Genomic DNA, 13,022 nt, shown 5'->3' with positions numbered 1-13,022 from the left:
TTCTAATTATTTGTAAGTATTTATGTAAATGCAGATTTTTTATTGACATTGAAATGAATAAGTTACTAGATATTTGGTTTGTGAATAAGAAATTTAGATAGAAATTTAGATAAGTTTAATCACAATTTTTTGTTATTAACATTAAATGACTTTTGAAAATATTATTTTTTTAATATTAATTTAATTAGAATATAATTATTATTAATATTAAATTGATAGAATTATAAAATGTGATATAAAAAAATTATTAATTTAATAATATTTTATTATTAAATAGAAAGTAAATGATTAATTTAATATAGAGATTAAATTTAAATAGAATCGATAAATATAAAAAAAATGTGATATTAATTAAATTTTTAAGATGATTTAACCAAGCAAGCGAACGAACATGCTGTAAGAGAAGGTAATAGCAACTGGCCATGTTCATCCATTCGAATGCAGTCAACAATCCAACAGGCACCACCCGAAACACTTCGAAAAATCTAGATTTCGCTAACAGTGGATGTGTTTTCTCGAAGTCAGCAGCTAGTCTTCACTAGACTGTCTGCCCTTGCTTGAGCCTTGTTTAGTCACAGGATTGCTTACCAGATTTTCATTTTACTTCATTAAATGCAGATTTCTAATAAGCTCGGGAAAATGTAATACGCCCAAAACAGTTAACTTTTGGGGGGAGTGACTTTGCTTGTCCGGCTTGCTTGACAAATACCCCCACATGGTGCTGGGCTCTCTCACGGCTGCAGATATACTTGCCCTCATAATGTGGCTTTCCCGTGTTTAAGTGAGAGAGCCCTCTGACTCTCTGAGACTTTGAGACAGTACAGAGAAGCTCTCGCTCTCACCTCCCCCTTTTCTTGGTTTTTTTTTTTTTTTTTTCCTTCCACATTGCGGGTGGAATGGAGTGCGTGGAAGTAAATACCTGTAGATTTTGCTAGTTTTCTTGGTTGGTTCTTGAATGGGTTTTGCTTGGTTCTCAATTTTCAGATCTGGTTATGAGAGTTTCTTGAAGATTTAGTGGTTGTGTTCTTGGATTCTGCGTCCTTTTCAGCTCGTGAGGTTCAAAAGCCACCTTGCTCGGAAATGGCTCCAAGATTGGACTTTTCTAACTGGTGGGGAAAAGATACCCGCAAGGGAACCCCGGTGGTAGTCACAATGGAGAACCCCAACTTCTCAGTTGTGAAGATTGACGGCCCAGACTCTGCGTTCCGGCCGGTGGAGAAAAGCCGGGGCAAGAATGCGAAGCAGGTCACGTGGGTCTTGCTTCTCAAGGCCAACCGTGCTATCGGTTGCGTCGCCTGGCTCGCCACGGCATTCTGGGCATTGCTCGGAGCCATCAAGAAGAGGCTGATCCATAGACAAGGAGTAACCTTGGCCAGCGAGAAGTTGGGTAAAGGGAAACTACTTTTCAGAATCATAAGAGCCTTCTTAGTCACTGCCTTGGCTACCCTGGCCTTTGAGGTGGTTGCCTATTTCCAAGGGTGGCATTATTTTAAGAATCCCAGTTTGCACATTCCTCGGACTTCTGAGTTGCGAGGCTTCTTCCACATGGCTTATGTTGTTTGGTTGACATTCCGGGCCGATTACATTGCGCCCCCAATTCAAGCACTCTCAAACTTCTGTGTTGTTCTGTTCCTTATCCAATCCGTGGACCGTATGATACTTTGCTTTGGTTGCTTATGGATAAAATACAAGAAGATTAAGCCAAGGATTGTGGGGGATCCCTTCAAGTCGGATGATTTGGAGGGGTCAGGCAATTATCCCATGGTTCTCGTTCAAATTCCAATGTGTAATGAGAGGGAGGTAAGACGATAGTTTTCACTCTTTCTTTCTTTCTTTCTTCGTACGTTTTCGTATGGGTCTTTAGATTGGTTTATGTCGCTTCTAACTAGTGGAAGTTCTGGATTTGGAAAACTTTGAGAATAAAAAAGAATGCACGTCTGGACTTACAAAAAAAAAAAAAAAAGTAGAAGAATAATTAGAAGAAGAAAGAAATTTTTTTATCCTTATTGATTCGTTTTGAATTAGGGGTTTGCACCGTTCAGGAGTAATTTGCATGGTTCAGTAATGATTTTTTTTACAAGACAGTTCAATAATGATGAAAGCGTCGTATTGTCAATTAAAACACTTGTTGTCTACCACCCCCCTCCCCCCAAAAAAGAACCATCAGATTTAATTCGCTGCTTGATTGCGATTTCAATAATTATGTCACAATGCTCAGATCTTTTTATTCAGTGAAATTGAAGAAATTACCCTCATAGGAAATATATCTGATGAGGGTATCTGAAAATAGTTCAGTATAAATAATTTATACGACCAATCTGTAGATTCTTTTGGTGGAATTTTCTTGATGTTGATAAGGTTTTCTGGCACTGGCCTCATGCAGGTCTATGAGCAGTCTATCTCTGCAGTGTGCCAACTTGATTGGCCAAAGGATCGACTACTGGTTCAAGTTCTTGATGATTCTGATGATGAGACTATTCAATGGTTAATTGAAGCAGAGGTTGCTAAATGGAGCCAAAGGGGCATCAACATAATCTATCGACATCGTTTGGTTAGAACTGGTTACAAAGCAGGGAATCTCAAGTCAGCGATGAGCTGTGATTACGTTAAGAGTTACGAGTTTGTGGCAATTTTTGATGCAGATTTCCAACCTAATCCTGATTTTCTTAAGCTAACTGTGCCCCATTTCAAGGTGGGAAAAGAATTATACACTCTTGGTGAAATTTTTAGTCAAAGTAGTATGAGAACTTAATATGTATGTCTCTCTTACCTGGTGCCACAGGACAATCCTGAATTAGGTTTGGTTCAGGCTAGATGGGCTTTCGTGAACAAGGATGAAAACTTGTTGACTCGTCTCCAAAACATTAATCTGTGTTTCCACTTCGAGGTGGAACAGCAGGTCAATGGGGTATTCATTAATTTCTTTGGTTTCAATGGAACTGCTGGTGTTTGGAGAATTGAAGCCCTGGAGGAGTCTGGTGGCTGGCTTGAAAGGACAACTGTGGAGGATATGGACATAGCCATCCGAGCCCATCTCAATGGTTGGAAGTTCATCTTCCTTAATGACGTAAAGGTACTTGATGATTTTATATTTAATTGAAGAGGGACATGAATAGGACCCCAACTTTAGATATCCTGAAAATTGACCGAACTTACTTTCAAGCTTAAATGTATTTACATTTTCAGGTCCTTTGTGAAGTTCCCGAGTCATATGAAGCTTACAGGAAGCAGCAGCATCGCTGGCATTCTGGCCCAATGCAACTTTTTAGACTGTGTCTTCCAGCAATCATAACTTCAAAGGTACCTCTGAGTTGACCTTGATATTAATTACTTTTGATCTGAACTAAAAGGCTTAAACTGTTTGATACTGCAGATATCGGCATGTAAGAAAGCAAACTTAGTAATGCTATTCTTTCTGTTGAGGAAACTCATCCTTCCCTTCTATTCCTTCACATTGTTCTGCGTAATTCTTCCTTTAACTATGTTTGTCCCCGAGGCTGAGCTTCCTGTATGGGTCATTTGTTATGTGCCAGTATTTATGTCATTCCTAAACATTCTTCCAGCCCCCAAATCTTTCCCCTTCATTGTTCCTTACCTGCTATTTGAGAATACCATGTCTGTTACAAAATTCAATGCAATGGTATCTGGATTATTCCAGTTGGGTAGCTCTTATGAGTGGGTTGTCACCAAGAAGGCTGGCAGGTCATCAGAATCTGATTTACTGGCTGCTGCTGAAAGGGAACCTAAAACAATAAACCAGCCACAATTCTACAGAGGAGCTTCTGAGAGTGAGCTTTGCGAATTGAACCAAATTAAGGAACAGAAAGAAGCAGCTCGAGTTTCTGTTAAGAAAATTAACAAGATATATAGGAAGGAGCTTGCTCTGGCATTCCTTTTGCTCACAGCTTCTGTCAGAAGCCTGTTGTCTGCACAAGGAGTCCACTTCTATTTCCTGCTTTTCCAAGGGGTGACCTTCCTTCTTGTGGGTCTTGATTTAATTGGGGAGCAGATGAGCTAATAATGAGGGGGGGACAAGAGAGAGGAGAAAGAAAAGCACCCTTCTGCTTAGATTCAGTAAATGTGCATCTCGGCATCAGTGATCTGTGTGGGCAGTGCAAGCAAGGAAGTTCAATCCTCTTTGCCTTGGGAGATTGCAGTCAAGGGCTAACCCTCCAATTCAATAAAATGAATTTCTTTGTATTCCTTGGAGGAATGAAGTGTCTGATAGGGTTTCTACGTTCACAATCACTCTCCTTGGCATTTACACTCACCATTTTTCCTCATTTCCATAGGGCATTGGTCATATTGTAATCCTCCATAGGTATTGAATTATTGTTCGTGATAGGTAGGAATAGAATACTCTATGTTCGTGAAGTGTATCACAGTGTACATCAACCCTTGCTTGTGTGCGGTTTAGCACCTTCCCCCGCTGCTGCCCCCCAGGTTGTCTTTGTATTTTGCCGAATGCAAGAGAGTCCAAGGATGAGATTGCTTGATGCTTTCTGGTTTATACTTCATAGATTCTTTCTTCATTAGTGATTAAGACATGTAAAACATCTTTTTATACATTTTTCTGGTCTATTCAATGCAACCATAGATTCTCTCTCTCTCTCTCTCTCTCTCTATAAAAACACACGCTCGCACACCCTTTTTGTCTTTATTCTTCTTTGTTTTTTTGGTAATTATGTTGCAGTGCCTAGGTGTGCCAGTTTGTAGTTGAATGTAGTCTAGATGAATAAAGTGTCGGCAGGCGAAGTCGGTGATTACAAAGCTCAGCTTTTATTGTATGTGGGGGTGGCCTGAGGTTTTGGGGTCGTATAGTTCAATTATAAGGTTAATACAAAAATTGTGAGGGTCGAAATCTTTTGTAGGGCATACGCTGATTCTGGCTTTTTTTAGATGATACTTCTGGTTGGCAATATGATCAAAGTACCCATCTCCCTGACCTTTCTTCTCTGGTCCACTTCATTTTGGCAAGCACTGCCAATCAGCAAAATCTTTGATTTGACAACCCAACTGCTGGCCCCCTTAAAGCATCTCATAAGCTGGCAATTTTGGTGCCAAGTGAGTTATGGTAGTGTGACTGACATTCACGTAGGTTGAAAATTACTCACTTAACGTTATCTGGGTCAATCTGCAATGGGTATGTTATCTGGCTGATAACCTTCAGCCAATGATTATGTGAAAGCATGTGCCTTTATGAACCTTATTATTTTTTACTCGGGTATTTATGGACCCCTCTCCAACACATTGACATATCAAGAAGTGATGCTGACAGGAATACATTATTTTTCAAATAATTTAATTGGACGATAATATTGTGACTGGGGAGAAAAAATATTGAAGCGACTTTTTCTAGAAAAAGGACCCTCCAATCCACCATGCCTTCTGATGAAACAAACATTCCAAAAAGAGAATCATTTTTGTTTCCTATGTGCATGAAACCTAATCAAGTTTGATGGGGACCCGGCCCATGTCATTTTAACTTGTATTGTTTTCCTTTTCTCTTGTTGTTTAATAGTTAAAATAGATCTCTTTAATTTATGTATTCATCATGTTTATGATGTGTATTACAGGTTTGTTGCTATATAATAGAAGTTCTTATGTTTTTATTTTATTTTTTAAAAAGATATTTATAAATTGTACAACCACTACATAATCATTTAAAAAAAATGAATAAAACATAAAATTCACATAAAAGAAATTAATTTTTTAATAATAAGACTCCACTTTTTCAAAACGATTGAACGATATTTATGCACTTCAAAAGTTATATGTAGAATTTTTTTTTTTTTTTTTTATACACGCGGCTGAATAAAGTTGTAGTTGTTGACCCGGGCAATACTCCCCGCTTAGGGCCAGGTTTGGTTGTTCATGGGCTCCACGAGTAACGGGTCATGGGCTCCGACATGACCCGTCTTGGCCAGCAATATCTGCAAGCTTATTCATTACATATTAAATTGCAATACTTTATTAATTTCTTTCATTTTGTCACCACAAAGGTTCCCATGGCTTTTAGAGCTATCTATTAGAAGAGAAAAATAAAATCGTAGATGCGTTTCTATCCAAACAAAATGAATATAATCCTACATGCAACAAGCTCACAGAATTTTAGAAAAAGGAAAAAATTATTTGAATAATAACAATTAGAGAAACTTGAATTGGGTTTTTGTACTTAAAAAAAGGAGCCCCTAAACTGGAAAAAATATAAACAAATAATTAGTCAAATGTGCAATAATGCACTCTAATAAAATCAACCACTGAGGTTTTAGCTGTATAAAATTTATCAAAATGAGAGCCTCAAAAACATTTAAAACTACACTTGTTTAAGCCATGGGAACCTTTGTGGTGACAAAATGAAAGAAATTAAAAACCCCACCATCCACTTGTTTAAGCCGTGTAATAAATATCAATTTAACATGGAATTTCCTATATATATATTTTTTCAACAAATCAATAACTTCCCCATTCCTGTCAGTTCCTCTATGTATTCAACTACCAAATTTGAAAAAAAAATGGGTAAATGAATATCCAGCAGCCACAGATATCATATGGACTGAGTAGTCCTGAACGAAAAGAAATTCAATGTGTATTGGAAAAGACAAGTAATAAAAAAAGGTTCAGATAAAAAGCCCCCAATAGAAAGATACTAGAAGCGGTAAATCTCACCCTACATCTCCACACCTACCCCCTAAAAACAATAAGACTTGTAACAAGGGGGCTAAATGAGATACCTTCCTAAAATGAGTAATAATGCACTGCTTATTGGCATAACGTACAGCAGAACTTGTTTACGATGCAGAGAAACCACAAAAATCAGTCGAATGCCGATCATTTTGGAAGATTTATCATCCAGCCAAACCCAGAACAACTAAGGAAGCCGCTTTAGCACTAAAAACCAAACCAAGTCAGGTACTAAAGCCAAAAGCCACGGGTCCTCTACAATTGAAGTTCTTGATCTTCTAGCAACACCATAACTTAGCTGAGGTCACCACATACTTTAGCCGAGGTCACCAAACCACAGCACGAGAAGAACCCATGACCCAGTAGATATTGAGGAGAAAAAAATACGTGAAGGAAATTAAAGCAGGCACATATGGAGTAATGTAAAAAGATAATTTCAAGGCTAACATCAAAGCCCCACACCCAAATAAAGGTAAACTGCAACTCAATAATAAAAGGTCAATCTTACTCCATTTTCAAAGTAAAGGGTAAAGATTGTTTGGACATTTAACCACCATTTGCAACCGAATACATTTGAGGGGTTCAATGTCCGCAACAAAATCGAAAAAACTTAAATCAAAGACCTCTTTTTCAAAAGAAAAAGAAACAAGAAAAAAATCTTCAATGGATCATCCACGCAAATTCTTAGTAAAATCAAATTAGAAAATCCACGCAAAAATAAATTCATCTTGTTTAAGAACCCCCCAACTTCTGTAGAACAGATATAAATACCTGCCAGAAGTGTTTGACGCAGCTCCTCAATCCGTTAAAGTTAAATAAAAGAAATGCCACAAGAGAAGGGAGGCGCATCACAACTGGAGAGACAATCAAATAGAAGCATCTACAGAAGTAGCAGGCTGGGACCCACAACCATTAAATTGAAGATCCCAGTGGCCAATGAAGAACGAAATCCAGGGGAGTGCAGAAGCACATCAACAATGAAGCAGGACCAGAAGAGACCTCAACATCAAAAAAAACAAAAAGCATAGATTTTTAGCAACTTGCTCATTGGACTGTCCTCAATAAATTCATAATGCTTAAGATCTCCTCCTAGAATGAAACTACATATTCAGCATAGAGGGAAAAAAATCCAACTGCAAAAAGAAAGAAAGGAACTTATCCAAATCCAAGAGTAGAAGCTGAGGGCGTCGCCCGATTTAAACAGTCATACTGAAGTCCAAGCACACTAATTAACATTCATTCCCAGTATCCTCATAACAGAGCAAAGTGACCAAGGCTTCCATACTCAGCTCCTGCTTCGGCGTCGGTCCCTCAAACCATTTCTACAAAAAAATTGGTAGAGACAAAAGAAAGTAAAATTAATCAACCAAGGTAACCATAAAATGAAAAACATGCACTTTTGTGTCTAGTGATAGTAATTTTGCAAGTGAGCGGTCCAACTGTGTTGTAGTTAAGTAATCTATAGCCATTTGCAAAAGAGACAGTCATGTATGAGATTAGGTTAAAGCTCATATGGACGAATTGATGCTCCTGCCCAGCAACCGAATTGAGGATGGTGAAAGACTCAGCTCATGTTTTGGCTACTGACATAAAAGGATAGCAAACAAAACATTATGCAATGTAAACTGTCTATATTTTGATGTTGAACATGGTATAGTAGCCTTCCGGCATGGAAGGTCCTATCCACTACCTAAAGAATACAATTAAAAACCAAGCAAAGGAACAAACCCATTAGCATATGGCAACTCCTCACGTCCACGGTATGGTGGTGACCTGCTGTAGCTGCGCCCACGAGGTGTCAAGCTGCGGCGTCTAAGGGATCGTCCAAGGGGACTGTAACTCCTGCCATAAAATATCAGATAGTGTCAAAAGGCATCATATTGATAGCAGTGTATTCATTCCAACCCAGATTGGAAGTATCTGCCATCTTAAAGTTCCACCCCAGCTATCAATATCAAACATTGATACCATTTAGGCAATGCGACATTATAAAAAAGAAGACCATCTGACTTGAACTTGCCTTCGACCATAACTTGGGCTTCTCCGATATCGGGGAGGACTGCGACTACGACGTCTACCAGGACCAACACGCAGACGGCACTCACGAGCAAAATGACCAGGCTCACCACACTCATAGCACTTCAAATCAGAACCCCCAGAGCGACCACGGCCCCCTCCTCCACGACCACCACCACCCCCACCTCTAGAGTTGTGAGAAAGCTCAACTCTCCAGCCATTCTTGCCTGGTCATATAGAAAGGCACAGAACAATTCTCAGTCAGTAAAAATCTGCACACTTTTTTTATAAGGAACATTGATAGACTTTTGGCAAGTGCATACTTCCACAAACACAGAACTAGTGAGCTTGCCCAGCAGTAAATTCAAAGTATAAACTCTATTGTGAAAAAAATGAAGAAAACAAAAACACAAATATAAGCAGTATTGTAGAGAATGCATTAGGAATAGAAAGTGTTTCTAAAATGCATAAAAAACTTTAAAATGCGCCAGAATGGGGTCTACAAAACTAGCCACAGTATTTACCAAGACAATGGTTACAAACCAGCCTCTCTAGGCAAAGACTGACCCAAAGAACTACTTCCATTCTAATCTTTTACTCAAGCAGACAACATAATTTGGTAATAAGACCCATCTTTTCAATGATCTTCTCACAAGATTTCTAGAACATACTTCAGTCCACTAGAGCACAGACTAGTCCATTTGAAACCACAGGCCCCACAAGATTGTCTCACAAAAAAACAACAAAACAAAACCCTTAAACAACAAATGTTCACCTCCATCGCCAAAAAAGCCAAGGGCCATTAGATATCTCTCCAGCATACTTATCTTCTATAAAACCAAAATGTAATGTCACCAATAGTTTATGGACCGTTAAAAAGGCCCATTATAGCCTGCCTGCTCATATATAAAATCTACGATGCAGTAATAGAATATAAAGACTATCTTCATATCCTAGAGACATCTAATCACAAATGAGAAAAAAAACAAATTGATAAGAGTTGTGGCAAACAAGACTGGGATCCATGATGCAGTAATAGAATATAAAGACTATCTTCATACCCTAGAGGCATCTAATCACAAATGAGAAAAAACAAATTGATAAGAGTTGTGGCAAGCAAGGCTGGGAAAACAAAAAGTCATCAGCCAGAAGGTAATTAATGCTATTTTAAAATGCTTTAGTTGAATATTATATTAGGGATCTAAAATGTTCCATCCTGTCTGGGAACCTCTCCAAGGCAGGGCCCTTCGGACCCACCCCTGCAGAGTAAACCCCGGTCCCGTGCACCGCACCCTCAAAAGTTTCCCTACGCGGAACTGGTTAAATCGCTAACTTTTCACCAAGGGGTGTGGCCCCAAATGATTGTTTGCACCCATGAGGTGTTGAACCTTGGACCTTGAAGGGAGTAATGCCCCAAGACCAAGGTCTTCACCACTTGGGCCAACCCCTTGGGGTTCTATCCTAAGTATTTGAAATACCAAATAGCAAATTTATCAATGCAATTTTAGGGATATTTAATGAATGTAAGTCTCTAGGCTATCTATAAAAGCTAAGCATGGTCAATAATTATATTATAATATTTTTTATTGGTAAAGAAGAATTTTATTGATGAGAGAAGTAGGCATAGCCCAAGTACTGCATTACATCTTGTTGGCAGTGGTTCTCCAGTGAAAGACTTTTTATAAGTACCAAGAATATTACAAAGCAGAAAAGGCACGGCCATGGGAAGAACTTTAAAAAAGTCAACCATACCATCTAACTCACGGATTGCATCCTCTGCATCTCTACGGTCTTCAAAGTCAATAAAAGCATAACCAGGTGGCCTCCGTGCAACCCAAACACTGCATAGAAAATTATAATTTAAGAGTAAAATAAAAGACATGATCAATGGCTCTCAGAACAACTTCTTAAAAAAAGGCTTAGAATTATGTACAAAATTTAAACACCTGCCAAGACTAAAAAATTTCACGACACTTTAGCTATCATGTGATGTAGGATGAACACATACAGGAGAACCCAACTGATTGAAGGTTTTAGATATATATATATATATATATATAAAATAAAAAAATAAAAAAAGCACAGAAGAAACAGGAAAGAAAACAGAAGCACAGAAGACAAAGAAAGAAAGAAAGGGAAAAAAAACCATAGGGAGAACAGAGAGAGGAGACAAAAAAGCCTGGCAAAAATTATTGTTCATCAAAAGTTGCTAAGAGCAATATAAAATTATGTTTAAAGAGACCATAATATAACCCTAACACAAAAAAAATCTGGTCACACTTGGGCTGACTGACATTAAAAAATTAATAAAAAATAAGCCCATATGATAAATACAAAACCAAAGTCTAGTGATAGTTACCAAGACAATACCATAAAAAAATAAATGCAGAATAATGAATAACAATTGATCTTCATCAGGTTTCAGCCCTGGATCAGAAGTCCAGTGTCCCCCATCAAAACATGATACAGAAAATACCTCCTAAAATAAGGCATGGGTTTAATGATCGGGGAGGCAGCAACTTGAGAGCCAGCAAGCTTATTTTGCATCGGTTAAGAGTTTTCTAGAACAACTTTATGCTGGCACCCCTCAAACAGCATATATTTTATATATTTTTCTCACCATACCGTGATTTCATAAAAATGGTGCAATGAGTGTTTAATCATAAAATGGTGTAAAAATAGCACAAATAAGCAAAATGAAAATATAAATCTATCAGCTTGCCAAGTTAGATTGAACAAGGAGTTAAAGAAGAATCCAAAATTATAAGATTTTGAGGTAGCATCAGTATGAAAAAACATATCTTCAAATTACACAAGAGTTAGTAGTAACTATTGGCATTTCTAATTTGTGGAGAAAGAATATAAAAAGATAAAAGTTACTTCCAAATTATTCTACCTTTCTATAACTCCAAAAACACGAAATTCATCCTCAAGATCCCGCTCAGAAACTCGTGGATCTAAGTTTCCCACGTATATGCGAGTCATTTTGCAGCAACGAACTGTCAAATGCAAAGAAAGGAGGTTGATAAAATTAACGTACGATTCGTGCACAAAAAATGTCCCAAAAAAGATGTCATAACACTTTACACCAGTTCGAACTAAAAAACTAGCCTACAGAAAGTAAATCGTCAGAGTTAAAAATTCATGTCTAACCCCTAGGGGTTGGCTCAAGTGGCAAAGGCCAAGGGGCTTGGAATGCTCCCAAGGTTCAAATCTTCTTGAGTGCAAACAATCTCTAGGGTCCATCGGATAAGGGGATTTTCCCTTTGAATTATCCAAGATGCACTTGCAGCAAGGAGGAAACTCCTTACCGAAAGCCTCTGCACCCCAGAATTAGTCTGGACACTCTTTCCGGACACACGATGCCAATAAGAAAAAGAATTGAGGATAGGGAGAGGATGAGATACAGCAATAAAATCAGACAGCAAGAAATCAAACGTTCTAAGAATTTCAGACGCAGCTGTAAACTACTCCAATAAGCTCAAATGAGAAAAATAGCAACTAGCATCAAAACTTTTGCACAATTATAAAGAAGCATATTCCAAACTGGGAAAAAAGGCATATTCACATAACAGCTATATATTAAAAAGAAATAGCCATACAAATATCATTGATACACACTTAATCAATACAACAAGGTTAGCCTAAATTCGCTTCATGCCCCAGTAGAAATAAGGGAAATTTTCTCCCCAAACTCGATGAAATTTAAGGCCTTATTGAGGGATAAGATTGAAATGAGCTTTTTGACAAGTGAGAAAAAAAATTATAATTGAGGTCTTCCAAAGGAAGGATTTTTCTCAAGATTCCCTATATTTTGAAAGAAAACTTGTTCCGGCTCTCGATAAAAATAATTTTGTCACGAAAAGATAAATTTCAGGGCAAACGAACGTAAGCGGAGGGGGAAATTAACAAGACGCGTATAAACATAAATAAATATATATATATATATGTATATGTATGGAGAGAGAGAGAGAGATCAACCCCGGGGAAAATTGGCAGAAGACAGAGAAACCCTAGCAGCGAACGAACAAATCCCCTTCTCCTCTGGCTTGTGTGCCACAACACTAGACGTTTTTATTTAAAAGAAGTTAAATTTGGTAAACGAGGCCCTGTAAAGTTTCTAATTACCTATGTTGCCCTAATTGGACCAAACTTGATAGGCAGCCTGTCCGTTTCGTTTATCTAATGGGCTTTTAAGTAAGGCCCGTTTACATCTCAGGCCGAACCATAGGATCTAAAAAGGTGTCACGGACTTTTAACAGTCCGAAGACTTAACGGCTTAAGTTTATTCATTATTTATACATCACATATTATATATAATT

At 37.9% G+C, this 13,022-nt stretch overlaps 2 protein-coding genes across 2 annotated transcripts; one reads left to right on the top strand and one right to left on the bottom strand.

Moving 5' to 3' along the window:
- The first annotated feature begins 436 nt into the window (after positions 1-436).
- Positions 437-4,611, top strand: LOC108988734 (probable xyloglucan glycosyltransferase 5). Its single transcript, XM_018962070.2, has 5 exons — positions 437-1,800; positions 2,384-2,692; positions 2,783-3,073; positions 3,187-3,300; positions 3,374-4,611. Exons 1-5 carry the CDS (start codon positions 1,081-1,083, stop codon positions 4,016-4,018), a joined length of 2,079 nt encoding a protein of 692 aa, XP_018817615.2. The 5' UTR covers positions 437-1,080; the 3' UTR covers positions 4,019-4,611.
- Positions 4,612-6,547: 1,936 nt separating this feature from the next.
- LOC108988731 (serine/arginine-rich splicing factor RSZ22-like) lies at positions 6,548-12,771 on the bottom strand. Its single transcript, XM_035693370.1, has 7 exons — positions 12,682-12,771; positions 11,597-11,699; positions 10,453-10,541; positions 8,705-8,927; positions 8,413-8,526; positions 7,456-8,006; positions 6,548-6,998 (listed from the first exon to the last, which is right to left on the bottom strand). The coding sequence occupies exons 2-6, from the start codon at positions 11,683-11,685 to the stop codon at positions 7,970-7,972; spliced, it is 552 nt and encodes a 183-aa protein (XP_035549263.1). The 5' UTR covers positions 11,686-11,699; positions 12,682-12,771; the 3' UTR covers positions 6,548-6,998; positions 7,456-7,969.
- Positions 12,772-13,022: the final 251 nt, after the last annotated feature.

Source organism: Juglans regia, chromosome 8, assembly GCF_001411555.2.
Source record: "Juglans regia cultivar Chandler chromosome 8, Walnut 2.0, whole genome shotgun sequence".
NCBI classification, from domain to species: Eukaryota; Viridiplantae; Streptophyta; class Magnoliopsida; order Fagales; family Juglandaceae; genus Juglans; species Juglans regia.
This window is presented reverse-complemented; position numbering and strand designations above follow the sequence as displayed.

What these genes read in the sequence shown, in the direction of transcription:
- LOC108988734 (XM_018962070.2), top strand. Translation starts at nt 1,081, where the DNA reads ATGGCTCCAAGATTGGACTTTTCTAACTGGTGGGGAAAAGATACCCGC. An exon ending in TAACTGTGCCCCATTTCAAG is followed by an intron (nt 2,693 to 2,782) that starts GTGGGAAAAGAA and finishes CTGGTGCCACAG; the next exon opens with GACAATCCTGAATTAGGTTT. An exon ending in TCTTCCTTAATGACGTAAAG is followed by an intron (nt 3,074 to 3,186) that starts GTACTTGATGAT and finishes TTACATTTTCAG; the next exon opens with GTCCTTTGTGAAGTTCCCGA.
- LOC108988731 (XM_035693370.1), bottom strand. Translation starts at nt 11,685, where the DNA reads ATGACTCGCATATACGTGGGAAACTTAGATCCACGAGTTTCTGAGCGG. An exon ending in AGCCCAAGTTATGGTCGAAG is followed by an intron (nt 8,527 to 8,704) that starts GCAAGTTCAAGT and finishes ATTTTATGGCAG; the next exon opens with GAGTTACAGTCCCCTTGGAC. An exon ending in GAGTTGCCATATGCTAATGG is followed by an intron (nt 8,007 to 8,412) that starts GTTTGTTCCTTT and finishes ATTTTTTTGTAG; the next exon opens with AAATGGTTTGAGGGACCGAC.